The following is a 14711-nucleotide window of genomic DNA, read 5'->3' on the forward strand; positions in this document are numbered from 1 at the left end:
GTAGCAGAGCCAAGATCATATGAATTTCAACCTGGAGACTAATAATGTAGTATTTGGTTCTTTTGCTCCACCCCACCAAAAATAAAGGACAATACCATGAAATAAGAAGATGTAACAAAAATAAGCATAGAATTAAGTTTTAATAGCTTGCAATACATGGAGAACAGAAATAGAGGTACTACTGCATAGTTCTAGCATTCTGCAAGATGCAGTCTCTCAGGAACAGTTTCAATTACAAGTTTTTAAATTGGAACAAGCCTAAAGAATAACCTAGCTTTCAGTTTTACCAGAAAAACAAATACAAAAGCAAACAAGCCAAGCATAAGGAAGAGTAAATCAAACCAGACTCCACATGGACTTTGCTACCCCTACACAGGGCAGGCTTTAAAGAGAAGCCTTTGCTTCTGTTACTGTATGTTTATTTTACACATGCCTCTTTCCTAATCCCATTCAACTGGAGGAACCTACATACACATACACCTAAGTGTGTATACAGATAAACAAACACACAAACACAAGAATTTGCCACTTCTCACATCAGATACTAATACAGCCAAGTCAGTCATGACTAACAAGGGTACTACCACCTATCCCAACCCCAGGACATCAAGAAACACATTCATTTCCTAGACTTTTATATAAGGTACTTCCTAGAAAAAGGTTCAGTTATAGCTATCTAAGAAACAGGGAAGGCCAAAATTTGACATGCCCGCTTTAGTAAGTAGTCACACATGAAGTAAATCAACAATTAATTGCCACAGCCATCACTGCTACAAACATACAAGTATAAGGAATTCCAGGTCTGTTGACAGCAGCTACACACGTTATAAAGCACAAGTAAAATCTAACCATTTCATACTCAAATCTCTTTCCATAGTTTCATTTTATAATGTAAATAACCCCTTTCCAGCTACAGAAATGCAGTACCTCCGAGCAAACAATAAATGTCCTCTAACAAACACCAACATCTTTCCCCTATTCATGGGGAAGACAGGCTATCAAAGAGAAAGACTACCATAGTATTTTCTATTATGTTCCTCAAAATTACACTGAACATAGGTTTAACACAATCTGATCTACTAGAGGAACATATGAGCTAATTATATATGCAAACATTCTGTTCTACATAATTGAGAAAGAAAAATCATTCCATGCTCTAAACCAGGATATACATCTTTGTAAGACTTGTAGAAACTGTGACATATTGAACACTAGGAAGAGGTACTGGAAAACATCAAGGGGATAATTTTAAGACTCTGTCAATACTGCAACAGCCAGATTTGAAGTTCTCTGCCAAATTTCCTATTTGTATAATAAGGAAAAAGGTTCAGACTTCCCAATTAAAATTTAGCTTTGCTGCTAGGAATTTGCACAGGGACATGGTCATGGCATTAAACTAAAACTCTTGGGCTCAGAGTATTAGTACTGAGACTACAGTTTCACAGCCATTTCTTTGGTAGCAACTGTTTTAGACATGGCTGCCCTTCTGCCCAAGCCACTTGTGTTTCTGTTCCAGTATTCCCTCTCATTGTCACAGCCCAGCTGCTTGTGAACTAATTTGACAGCATCAGTGTACTCATCTGCTGCTGGTACCAGAGTGGGGACAAGCGATCTGCACAGAGGAGGAATCTGGGCATGTCAACTGTTCTGACACAGACACTCAGATAACTACTTGCTGGACTATGTCTAAGCAATGTGGGAAAGAAAAACACAAACACCAACTCAAGCACAGGGGAAATACAAAATTGCTGTTGAAAAGCATTTTAAGCAACATTAGTTACTGAGTTAAAGATCAGTAAACCAAACTAGGGAATACTGACTCTAGAAAGGGATCAAATGAAAAAAAAACACAAATGGGGAAACCACAGGCTCATAAAAGCAAATCATTAATCTTATTTTCCATCAGAGAGAAGAATGAAGTTCTGTAAAAACACGAACAGTTAGGAAGTTTGTTTCTTAATCTCTTAAATGTTTTGACTACAAAGATCATAAATGCTTACTCCTAAACCCATATGACTGTTGCCAGTGTCCCGCAAATTCTCTATCACTTCAGTATGTCCTGTTTGCTATCTACAGCTTCATTTACTAAAATGCCACTTGTTCTTTGCTGAACTCTCCTTTTTAAAAAGGATATCAAGATCAAAAAAAGAGACTGGCAAAATTTCAAGTTATCAACATTCACTGGTCATAGATTCATCATAAGGAAAAAGTGTCTTGACTAGTTCTATTCCTGTTATTTATGTTGAAATATTTGTATCTTCAGATCTTAAGCATCCTGTTGAAGCAATTTTCAAATAAAAAGTAATAACAAGTTGGATGCAAAGAATGTAGTCTTTATATCACAGTAACTGACTACTGCTACTTCTAAAAAACACTTGCACAAACTAAGAGATCTAATACTTCTTGGTAATACTGTGTGGAATAAGTCATTAATTAGTAATTAGTAGCTTTGGTGTCACACTGTAAAGCCTCTGCAACACCACTTGATACCAGCTGATCAAATAAGAGACTCTCTAGCCATATTCTGCCAAATAATTGTTAGTCTTCTTACATGTTACTAAAGACAAGTTGCTAATAAGCTTATGATAAAAGCCACACACCTCCAATTCTAGCAGCAGCTAGAAGTCACTGACCGTAAAAGTATCAAAGGATTTGAAGTAGAGCAGTCAGCCAACTCCAGAGGGTAGATTCAAACAAAAAAGGCCCTGGGAAAACTAGACTGTGAAGTCCAGATTCAGCTAATGGATGACAGAACATTTATAGAAGTCTCTTCTCTATCAGACATTTTATTCCCTGGGTCCAGAGTATTCTAATCTAAAAACATCAGATTGTGTCAGAAATACCTCCAAGTACAGTAGCAACAGTAGCTCCACTGATACCACAATAAAATTTGCTCGTGATTTAAAAATCAGCAAGCTTAAGTTTTGCATTATAATAGAAGCTGTCAGCTCAACCTCTGCAGGTTCATATTTTGTTTGTTTACTTAATTGATTACATTTGGTTATTACATATTATTACATTAAACAACAAAAAGAGTGAAAATAATTTTAAATAGTTCACATTAAATATAGTTGAACCTCATTCTACCATACTGTCATTTTAGCATCACCATATGTAGCCATCCTTTTTACAGATAATTTTTTTTTTAAGACTCAGCTCCAAACAAGGAAGAAAATCCATGACTTAGGAGCTTAGTAATAGAATCATTCATCTGTTGAACTAATGTTTTAATTAGCAGTTGCATGAAGCAAAGACATATTATTAAAAGTCTGCATGAAAGAATATACCATTGACTAAATATGTAAGTGGTGACTATTGAATATTATTAGGTTGAATTATTTATGTCATCAAAACCCTGGTCTGTTTATTTTAAACTTTTAACCAAAGATTTCTATAAGGAGGGAAAAAACCCTATTTCCAACACAGAAGTATTCACTGACAGTCAGTGCTGTACAACTGAAATAAAAGTGATCATACTATCATTGCTATATTTAAAAACGTAACACTTGAACTAAGTGGAATGATAGGTGTTTTCAAGCATTAGTACAGAGGAAATACACCTGCACTGACAGCTATGAGGAGACAGAAAAAACAAACCAGAACAATCATAAGCCTCCCAATAATGAATCACATTTAACTCTTGAGAAAAAATACCTCCACATAATGATGCATGCTAAAAGACAGATACATAGTTATTGGAGTACAAAGAACAGAAGAAATGTAACATACAAGCTTTAAACACTCACCATCTGAATTGGTTTTTTGTGAAGATCTCGTTCAGTCACCAACTTTTCTTGGTCAGTGACATAAAGGCCTTTTTGTGCCAGGGCTTGTATAACAGCATCATGACCTAGAAGTGGTTTTGCAGCATCACTCTTGAGAATAAGGCTCCCAGCACGACAGTAGAGTTCTGCAGACAGCAGCAAGTTAACAACAGGTGGTTTAATGTGCTCCTGGTCATACTGGTCTGTGTAAAATGGTTCTCGGAGTTCTTCTGGAACATTTTCTACAAAGACAAAAAAAAAAAAGGCATTGCTATCAGAAAGGATAGATGTAGTATTAGGCTCTTTTTGTATGTATGAACTCAAAATTACATTAAAGAAGGCATATGCAAAGGAAGGCCAGAGTCTTTACCAATCATCATGATATAAAACACTGGGGAAAACTGCATACAAAGGTAACATCTGAACTATAAATAGAAACTTGAGAAAAATTTAAAAAAAAGTTCTGCACTGCAAAGGCCACACCAGAAGGCCAACCTGTGGTTTACAGCATCATTACATTAAAATTTCTTGGCTTCTCCAAATACATGTCCAAACTTTCTCATTTCCTTTGGCATAACACTATGTAGGTCAAAGGCAGAACACCACCCATTTAAACACAAAATCCTGCCTCTATCACAATAATAAAATGGAAATGGAATGTTGTATTTTATCACAGAATAATTCGAGATGGAAAGGGAAACTTCACCTCAGCAGCCTTCTATGTTTCATATGTGCAAGAGAAATTTGATTATTATACTGTTTCAAAGGTCATGCATCACAGAATGACAGTCCAGCAGTTAAGCGTAAATACGGATGTTTTACTGGAATTAAAAGAATGAAAAAAGAGGTCAAAAAATAGTATAAATCTCCTTCTGAGAAAATACTGAATTCTTACTTGGGTATTTGTTTGCTGACTTTGCTTAAAATTGTGGCTTTCCTCCTTTGTCAATGAGCTGTCTTCGCACCGACAGAAAACTATTCAAGACTGTCAAGTTTACAGAGATTTTTACCCCAAAATTAGCATTCCAAGACAAGCTAAAAGTTTTTCCAAATACTTTACACAACAAAATACAGACAGACTATACTGAGAATTGTCTACCATAAAAGTTTAGTTATAAATTAATTAAATATGGTACTATATCAAATTAAATTAAATCACCGGTGAAGTGGAAAATAACTTGACATGGTTTCTGACTTCATATTTCTAGACGTACACACTGCAAGATGCTTCGCTTTCCCTGTGTAAGAAATTCAGTCTCCACTGTAAAATCAGCTAAGTCAAGAGCACTTATGGGATAAAGAGCATGCAATTCTTTTCCTGAGCCCAAATGGGAAAGCCTAATTAATTGCAACAAGGAAAAAAGTGCATAGGAAAAGAGTGATGGAACTCCAGGTTCCTATCCCCTTTGCCTTCAGCTGGATAAGTGGCTAAACAGACAAGGTTTGAAGCAGAGGGTGAAGTAAACAGCCCAATATGGGTGGAGTAGGGGAGAGAAAAAACCAGAACATGCCATCACAAGATAATGACAGATTATCTTCTTCCTCATACATATTCTATTACAGTTCATGTGCTTCCATTATGGGCTTTGGAAGAAGAGCTAGCTGCTTTCTAGCTGTGAAAGGAGAAGATAAGGATTACAGAATGCAAAAAGGAAAAAGAAATATTAAGACATAATCTCTTACATGTCGTAAGGATGGTAAAAAAGCATAAGATATCACTTCTTACTTGCCAGTTCAGAATACCAAGGAGAAGAGAGGTATAGCTTATGAACTGCTTAAACCAGGAGCCTAATCTGGCTAGAAAGCTGACAGCTCTGCTTTAGACTACAGATCAAAATATACTGTCAGCAAAACTACTCTGTCCTTTAAAATACAAGCCAAACAACATTAATTTTTCACAATAATAAAGCTACAAACAACAACAAAATCTATCACTGTCAGGCAACGATACTGCAATCTTCTCTTGCCACTTCCCAGCCTCACTTACTGACTTGATAGGACCTACAGTAATCCAATAGTATAAAAAGCACTTCTAATTAAGAAACTCTATTAGCTGCTAGGTATGTGCTTCCCTAGGTATAACTGCCATCTCCCTCAATTCTCCCTGTCCTTCTTTCTTTTCCCTGTTTGTCCATACACTGTCTATTTAAATATTAAGCTCATTACTTCTCAAGTCCCTCATGATCCACCTCTACCTTGTTATCAGGAGCTCAGTCCTCATTATTTATCCTCTATAATTTCAAATGCCAACTTTTAAAGCATCTTCATGCCAACTCCTCAAGGTAGTGCGCCATTAAGAAACATTTTTTTGCAAATGTCTCACAATGTGCACCAGCAAGTTTTAAGAAAACCACACACCCCATTTTTTAATCACATGGAAGTTAGATAGGATGGGGGGCAACATGAAGGAAGAGATAAAGCCATTTGTAATTTCTTAGAAAAATCTAAAAAAGCCTCATGCCCATATGAAAAAATACCTGGGGGTAGGAGCAGTTAGCTACACACAAATAGAAGGCATATATTCAGTATTTTAGAATCACTGAAGACAACGACAGATTTCAAGCCTGAAAATTTGAGCTAGAAGACAAATGAGAAGATGGGAAATAATAAACCCATCATCTGTTAATAAGCAACTTCTGATCTTCTGTACCACCAAAAGAGACCCTAAAGTGACAAGATAATGCAAAAAAAGCATTTATCATGAAAGGATGATGTCCACTACTGGGGTTTAGTAATAAAAAATTCGATACACAAAAAAAAAAATCAAGACTATAAATAATTCTATTTGCCTTTGATAGTTATAAAGGATATTTCTGCTTCTCAAAAATACAGCAAAAGACAAAATGAGATGTATGCCATTTCTTTTACTTCACTGGTGTTCACAAAAATAAATTTGTAATAGAAACTTACCGGCGTTCATAAAAATAAAACCAGAAAATAAATTTATTAGCATAATAGAAAACAGAAACAAGGGGCTAGGAAGAGAAACTATGACTACAGACATAGTCTGAATTTATCAAAACAAAACATGTGAAAACATATAAATAAGGAATCTCTGCTGCAACAAAATCATAAGTCTTTACAAAAATTCCTGTCGGAGTTCCCTTTGCACAGACAGAAACACATGCACTTCTCCCAATTTGTAACATGTATCAAACATCTCAGAATAGAACTTGATAGAAGATACAAACTGTGTTCTCATTTTTGTTATAGCTTGGGGGGGGAAAAAAAAAAAAAAAAAAGGCAAGCACAGCAGCTAGACATAGAGGAAACATGGAAACATCCTGTTAGTGACCTCAGAGTAACAGCCCTTCCAGAATCGGCATGCATTGCCCCTGCATTCCTGTGGAAGGGACTGCAAGGCTACATGCAGTTCTCAGCAGATTACCAGAACAACCAACAGGGTCAAAAGCCTGTATTAACAGTTCTGGCAGGACTGGAAATTGTTGAACTGCTCTGCTAGGCAGAGAAGAAACAACACTATTTCCAAGTATGTGCGTTTTACCAGTCCCTTTCCTTTGGCCAGCTTACAAAGACTTTCAAAATTAAACTGAAATAAACGAACCATTTTAAAATAAATACCTTGTTGCATATATTGCCATAAAGTACCATTTGACCTTGAAATTTGTGGCAAAGTACAGCCATTGTGTTAGAGAGATACCTTGGGGACACTGAGTTCTGGGAGCTAAACACATGAAATCTGGCAGAGACCAAGGGAACTGGGTCTGTTTCTGCTGGAGAGGATGTGAATCCAACTGCACTCTTCCAGCACCCAACGGGCAGGTTTCAGAAACACAGACTTGGACTGAGTGACAAAAAAATAGCGGTCACAAGCTGCCACAACAGAAATTTCAACTGGATACAAGTAAAAATAAAATCTTCACAGCAAGAGCAGCAGAGCACAGGTTGCCTGTGGACCTGGCTGCGAAACCACCATCTACAGGGACTCCTGAGTGGGCAAGGCCCTGAGAAACCCTTTCTAACTTTGAAGCTGGCTCTTCTTGGAGCAAATTAAACTAGATGATCTCCAGAAGGTGCTTTCATCCTATTTTTTTTTCCTAAAATTGTCAACAGGGTCACAGGTTTCGATTTTGGAAACCTTTTTTTTTTTTAACCCATACCAAGAAAAGTGGTATTTTGAATTTTGTAAATATTGAACTGTGAAGAGACTAAATGAAGCTAATATACAAGTTCCACACACAGGGGAAAGAACAAAAAAGGAAATACTGCATTAGTCCAAAACAATGACATAATTTTAAGAATGAGGCTACCTTTAAAACAGTACTCAACATATCTTCAGATTTTTTTTCCATAAACTATAATGGACTCAGGAGTTCTGTAGATGCTCTCTAGAGTAGAAAAAAATAAAAGGACTGATTTCAGGCTTTAAAGGAAACATGGGATTACTATTTCTCCCCACCGTAAAATAGAATTGTAACTTAACTTTCCATTTAAACAGACCATTTTAAAGGGAAGGAACAATCTAAAAATAATTCGTAGCTACCACCCCTGAATTTAAATTTCAAAGCTGTTTTATAAACAAAACTCTCTCCTCAGGTAAGTGTGAATTACTCCTTGGAAGACACTATGAATTCTTCCTTTGAAAAAAAATTACTTGTATTAATGTGAAAAGTCTACACTTTCTTTAAAAACAAATGGTTTCTTTGTAAAATTTCCAGACTTTGACAAAGATGAATACAATCCTTTGAGTCACATGACAATTGAGTTTTTCAAGTTTATAGGAGTGAACAATTCCAGATTTAGGACTGTTTGCATTAAGGAAGTCTAAAAGCTTAGAAGTCTTTGTCAACAAGGTCTCTTTTATTCCTGAGGATACCAGAAACAAGTTGAAATATTTCACCAATGCTTTCTAATTAAAATATACATCATTCTTGTGAGCCACAAAGCCACAGCCTAGAAAACTTCCACCTCTACAGGTTACTGATGTCAATCAACAGAGACATTAAGAAAAAAAAAACTGTAGAAGACTCAGATTTAATACTGAATTATTTAATGAAAATTCTAATACCTTTAACCACTTCCTAGCACAAACCAGTAAATGAATTTATGCCAAATTTTAATGGACTCAGTTACTTGACAGCTTTCTGCAGGACAGCACAAGGGATGCTTTTGCCATAAGGTAACAGTGTTAAGTTACTTCATTCAGACTCCACTGGCCAACAAGGATTCTGGTGCCACATTTGCTATTTGGGCACAAGAGAGCAGAGTTTGCATGGAAGTCAAGACTCCAAGGCTTGAGAGCAGGCCAGAGGAGTGTAATTTACATTATTTTGCTTTTGATGAATTTTTGTAGTTGCCCGAGTAGAAGAGGCATACATTTCAATTTGCTGTTTTATTTTGGAGACAACTTCAAGGGCTCTGAGGACACCAGTTCTAAGATTTACAGCACATTAGTAATCCATGGATCAAACTGATACTACTGAAAAAATAAAAATCATTAAATATAACTTTTAATCAAAATGTGGAAAGCTAAATGAGATAGTTGATATTAAAAAAGAATTTTTACTTTTTGGTTTGTTGTCTCAGTCTGCCACTAACATTTTCTTAGCTAGCAGGCAGTAGGTGTACTTCTGCCTAGAAGCAAATATCTAAAAGGTCAACCTCTATAAATTTATGGCAGACTAAATTTCAGCATCACAATTCTTAACTTTGTCTACCTAACTAAACTGAACGTAAGAGATTCTTGGATTTACGACCACAAAAGTACTATGAATAATCAGACCCTACCCTCCTGCTTCTAGATGCCACAAAAATAACTACTATCCACTGCTTGAACAGCAGTTCTCCAGTTAAAGGATTTCTTATTTAAAAAAAAAAAAAACAACACCACACAACAGCAACAAAAAACCCAAACAACAACACACAAATAACCCCAAAACATCCAAGGAAAAACATGCAAAGAAACATGCACCTTCATAGCCCACACAGACTTTGAACAAAAAAAGAAAAAAAAAAAATCACATAAGAAATGCTCTACTGGGTCACACTACATGTCTATCCTGTCCAATACTGTTTTCAGTAGCACAACAGGAAGCACTACTCACAAAGCACACAGAATTTGTCTGGTAGAGGCATTTCCTATTAAAATGGGAACGTTTAACACCTAGTTTACTAAAACCTGCATATTGATTCAGGTTTTGATAAACAAAAGAATGATTTCAAATTAACCCTGGCAATAAATGGATCAGTTCTTATTAGCGTGAATGCCTTCAGAGCTTATTTTTAGGAAAGGTAAGATAGGAGAAATAGGATAATAGTATAGTTATAATCCCATCTCACTCAGCCATCACCCTGACTGTTACAGTCAAGATATGATTTAAATAGCCTATGGAATAGGGCAAAAGATTGTTTCAGAAATTTAGAGAATTACACTTGTTTCCTGAACTATTATAAGACTTTATTAAACCAAAGAAAACTTTGCCAGCCATAACTGGACAGAGATGAGCTTTGGTGTCTGGCTTACAGGTTCTCTTCAGTTTAAGACTGCTTCTAATTGAAAAAAGAAAACACACAGGAAACAGCTAGAGCTATAGAACTCTCACATTAGACAAAAAGCTTTCAAACACTATATTTCAACTCCATAGCAAAAAGATTTATTACTGCTACCTGATCTAGTAATAATGTATTGTAATTCAAGGGAGGCGGGGAAGCAGAGAGAAGAACTCACTCTAATTTTTTTGCAAGTTCTTGAGGGTTTTTCAACTCCTGTCCATTTTCCAGAATGATCAGCAAAAAAATTCATTCAAAGCAAGTAGTTAAAATAGGAAGGGAATTGTATCCAGTTGTGTTCATTAAAATCTACCAACTAGCTGTAGAAATGAAATTACATCAGAAAGGTGACAAGTTGTGGATTAACTGCATATAAATACTCTTCAAGTCACATTATTACATTCTGCAGACAGGCACTTCAACTGTAAAAACAAACAGGCTCAGAATATGCTCAATGACACGAAGTCATCAAAAGAACAGATTTATAAACTACCTCACCAGAGGTCTATCATGTAGTAAGAATCCTGACAACCATTAGCTTACTAATTCACCTTCTGGTACTTTTGTGAATGCAGTCTACAACCTCAGATGACTGCCAAATACTCCAGAAGGTCATACAATTTTGTTTATTTTTTAAAAGTGATTTACAGTCAAACCATGTTTTAAACATGTTCTACAGAAAGGAGAGATACAATCAACTTCTAAGTAGACCATCTCAGTAGATGATTACTCCAACTGATTTCAGTAGAATTGACCAAAGTATCCATTTGTCAGCAGCTATTTTAGAGAAATGATGGAAAGGAATCTATTAAAAAAAAAAAAATTCCTCGCATGGATCTCAAACATTTGATTTTATACTCCAACCTCTTGTGCAAGCTTTTACTAACTGCCATACTGAGTAAAAGTAAAGAAATTAGGTATGCTAGGAAAAAAATTAAAGATGTTCTGGCCTGCAACACCCAACATAACAGATGTGAGTATTTAGATAAAACTTCTTTCTGTCAGATACACATGTTCATTTCCTCCCTTCATGGTTCTACTGGCAACATGTGCAAACAGCAGTAAGTAGCTGCATATGAATTCTGAAAATATTTATAATCACAAGAGAGCTATTTTTAAGTTTCTTGGATAACATTTAGTTGCAGATGATGCAACTTGCAATCTATTGCTTCAGACACCTATAAAGGATATATTTATGGTGAAAAGGTGGATGAACTATTTTCTTTTTACTGCAGAAAACACAACAATGTTTAGGACAAGCTCCCAGACTTGTGCAGCTTTTCTTTAGGTTTTAGTTTATTCCTGTCAAAAAAGCCTCATATTAAACCAATGACATTTACTACTGTAGCTGGATGATATGGATAGTAGAACAGCAATAGATTTAACTTGACTTTAAAATTGTTCCCATTCTGAGAATCATACATGTCAGAAATAGTCTTAACTTAGTAACTAAAAATTGGATGCAAAGCTGTCTGAAAAACAACCTTCCAAAAAGCATGCAGAGGTCCCCTATCAAATGGGAAAAACATGTACTTCAAGAATTAGTATCTTCATCTATACTAGCTGAGGTCCTAGAGAAGCAATTACAAGCTACAAAGGGACTGAAAGCATTTTGGAGGGCAAAATTATAATTCAAGATTATTTTGATAAGTGGAAGAAGTGGTTTGAAAATAGGATGCAGTTATGTAAGTATAGCTGCAAAGCAGGAACCTACAACTGTACAATTACAAGATGGGAACAACTGAGTAGGCAGCAGTTCTGCAGAGAAAGATAGGAGCTACAGTGAATCACAGACTGAATGAGTCAACAATTCTAGGCTGATGCAAAAACGACAAACATCATATTCTAGTGAATAAATGAGAGTATTATAGGTTGGAAAGATGAAGTAATTTTTCAAATCTACCCTGTACTGGTAAGCATTTATCTGGACCATTAGATCTAGATTTAAGTACAGAAGTCATGCAAAACCAACCACAGAAAAAAAACAGCAAAAAAAACCCCTAAACCCAAACAAAGAATCTAAAAAACTTGACTTACAAAAACGAAGTTGAAAGAAGTCTGTTTTGTCTAGACATCAGAACAGAGAGGAGACACTGGTTTTATTATGTGGAAGGTGTTATAAAGAGGTAAGTTACCCACCATTCCCACATCCTCCAGGAACAGGACAAGTAATGGGTTTACAGTGTAGCAAAAGACTTCAAGATGTCTAGCTGTTCAAACATCTAGAGATAAAGAGATTCAAACTGACTAGCAGACATACCGTGGAATCTCTATAATTACAGATTTTCAAAAAACAGGCTAAACAAACATCTGTCAGGAACGACGTATATTTAGCTCAGCCTGTCTTTACGATGGCGGATGGATACCAAGTTTTCCAGCCACATTTTCTATGACTGTATCAGAGTAAGAAGAAAAAAACTTCACACTCCGAAATAATTCAATCCAGTTCTTTTGTTTTAGAAAGAAAAAGGCCACAGAGCAGCACAAGACCTTTTAAAAATTATTCCTATGAAGTTGGTCCCATTACACTTTTAAGTCAAAGCATATATCAATACAGTTCAATCACCTCTTTGGAAAGCAGCTTTTCTATACTGAAATGGTTAACTCCCAGCATTTGGACCTCATGCTGAAAGTCTGTGTTTGCAGATTTAATTTCTAAGGTCAAACATTGTCACTTTCATACTTGACAGTTTTTGTTAATTTTCCCCTTTCAATTACTGTGCATTGTGCCACTTAAATCTTTCGGTTATTGCAAAACATTGAACCTGATCTGTACTAACACTGACGTATTTTCTTGAAGCAAAACATCAAGGCACAAAATCCTATGCTCACTCCCTCAATACTTAAATATGAATGCTGTCTTCAGTCAGTATTTCTTAAAATATTCTTCCTACAACAGCCTTCAACATGACTGTTAGTATACTCTTATTCTCGTAAGTCACCTTACTAATAAGACAACTTACTTTGACTTGCCTGTGTTGTGGGCCAAACTCTATTCCTGTAGTTTAACTGAGGACAACAGCAATATACAATCTGTCTCAGTTTCTGGACACAGACAGATATCATCAAACACCGAAAGTGACTACTGAATGTTAAAGAACAATACCTATTTAAAGTCTTTTTTCAAGAAAGAATTCCCTTCACAACACCTAACCAAGCTGTATCCACAATTTTGATTGTATTAAAATATACTTGTGAAATGTGAAATAGGGCCACTGAAGGATGTGCCCATCAAATATATATAGATTTCTTCAATGGATACATGTTTGCAACAAATTACAATTTCCATTAATCAAGATGAAGGGCATTAATTTATTTTAGAGTGGGAAAAAACTCCTTCACTTCCCCAACATACTTATGAAATTCCAACATTTCAGGGATCAAAAAAGAAATAAAATATGGCACCAATAAACACAGTAATTATCCTTTATATCTCCTTTGTACAAATATATATATAGCAATAGGTAGAAGACACGACTGAGATTATGATCCACTCTAAAGAACTAAAATAATTTAGCAAACCCAAACTTCCTTCCTTCTTCAAAAAGGTGAAGGTCAGTTCTTCTGTTTCACTCCAAATATAAAGGAAGTGTTTGTATTGCTGACGTACAAATCCTGTATACTGTTTTTCCCCTGCTTCAGCCACAAATCCTTCTTTGAGGCTACTAGTGCTATTTAGCTAGTAGAAGAACTGAGATCAGAAACACTACAATTGTCTATGTTTGCCTCTCTTCCCACTATTACATTATGGCAGTATTTAGAGGACACATGGAATTATTATCTCCTCTAATCATGTTCCATTTCTGCATCTCAGAACCACAGCACTGAAGAGAAAGAGTAAAGGAATTAGTTTTGGATCACTATAGAAAGTAGCAGAAAAGTACCCTGCAAGTTGCTTTACACATCCAACAGAAACTCAACCAATATAAACCAAGACATTTCAACCACAGGCTAAGAATTTGTCAAATTCCAGCAGAAAAAGGTTTTCAGGTTAGAGTGCTGGGTTATGTAATTGCACAAGCACTGTACCCCCAGAATCCCATGAGTACAACCTACAGAACCAAGCTACCTAAAAAGACAGTGATCTCTGAAAATGTTCAATCAAGTTCTTCCAAGAATTTTCACTACTACTATTTTATCTCTTATGTCTGCATAGCTAATAAAGCCATATGTGTTACATACTTGTCCAGATTTCAGAAAAGAAAGTAAGCAAAGTTTATTGACAAATCTTTCTATAGAAACAGTATTTTCTTTTTTTTTCCTAAAGCCATAAACATGCATTTTATTTCAGTAGCTACTGAACTTACTGAAATTTAACTAGGTTCAACCACTTCAAAAGTAGCTTTATGGAAAATCAAGTATCATCAGTTCCCAGGGGCATCGTAAAGATAAATCTTTAACCCTGTTCAAATACATAACAATACTCTAGCCCTAAAT

At 35.7% G+C, this 14711-nt stretch overlaps 1 protein-coding gene across 3 annotated transcripts in view; it reads right to left on the minus strand.

Annotated features, from left to right (window-relative positions):
• Positions 1–14711, minus strand: part of CAMSAP2 (calmodulin regulated spectrin associated protein family member 2) — a 90647-nt gene that overhangs the window by 74269 nt on the left and 1667 nt on the right. For all 3 annotated transcript variants that reach the window (XM_074906746.1, XM_074906744.1, XM_074906745.1), the window contains exon 2: positions 3747–4006. In XM_074906746.1, the coding sequence (XP_074762847.1) occupies positions 3747–4006 (260 nt within the window). The remainder of the gene's footprint in view (positions 1–3746; positions 4007–14711) is intronic.

The sequence above is a fragment of the Athene noctua genome, chromosome 5 (assembly GCF_965140245.1).
Source record: "Athene noctua chromosome 5, bAthNoc1.hap1.1, whole genome shotgun sequence".
NCBI lineage: Eukaryota > Metazoa > Chordata > Aves > Strigiformes > Strigidae > Athene > Athene noctua.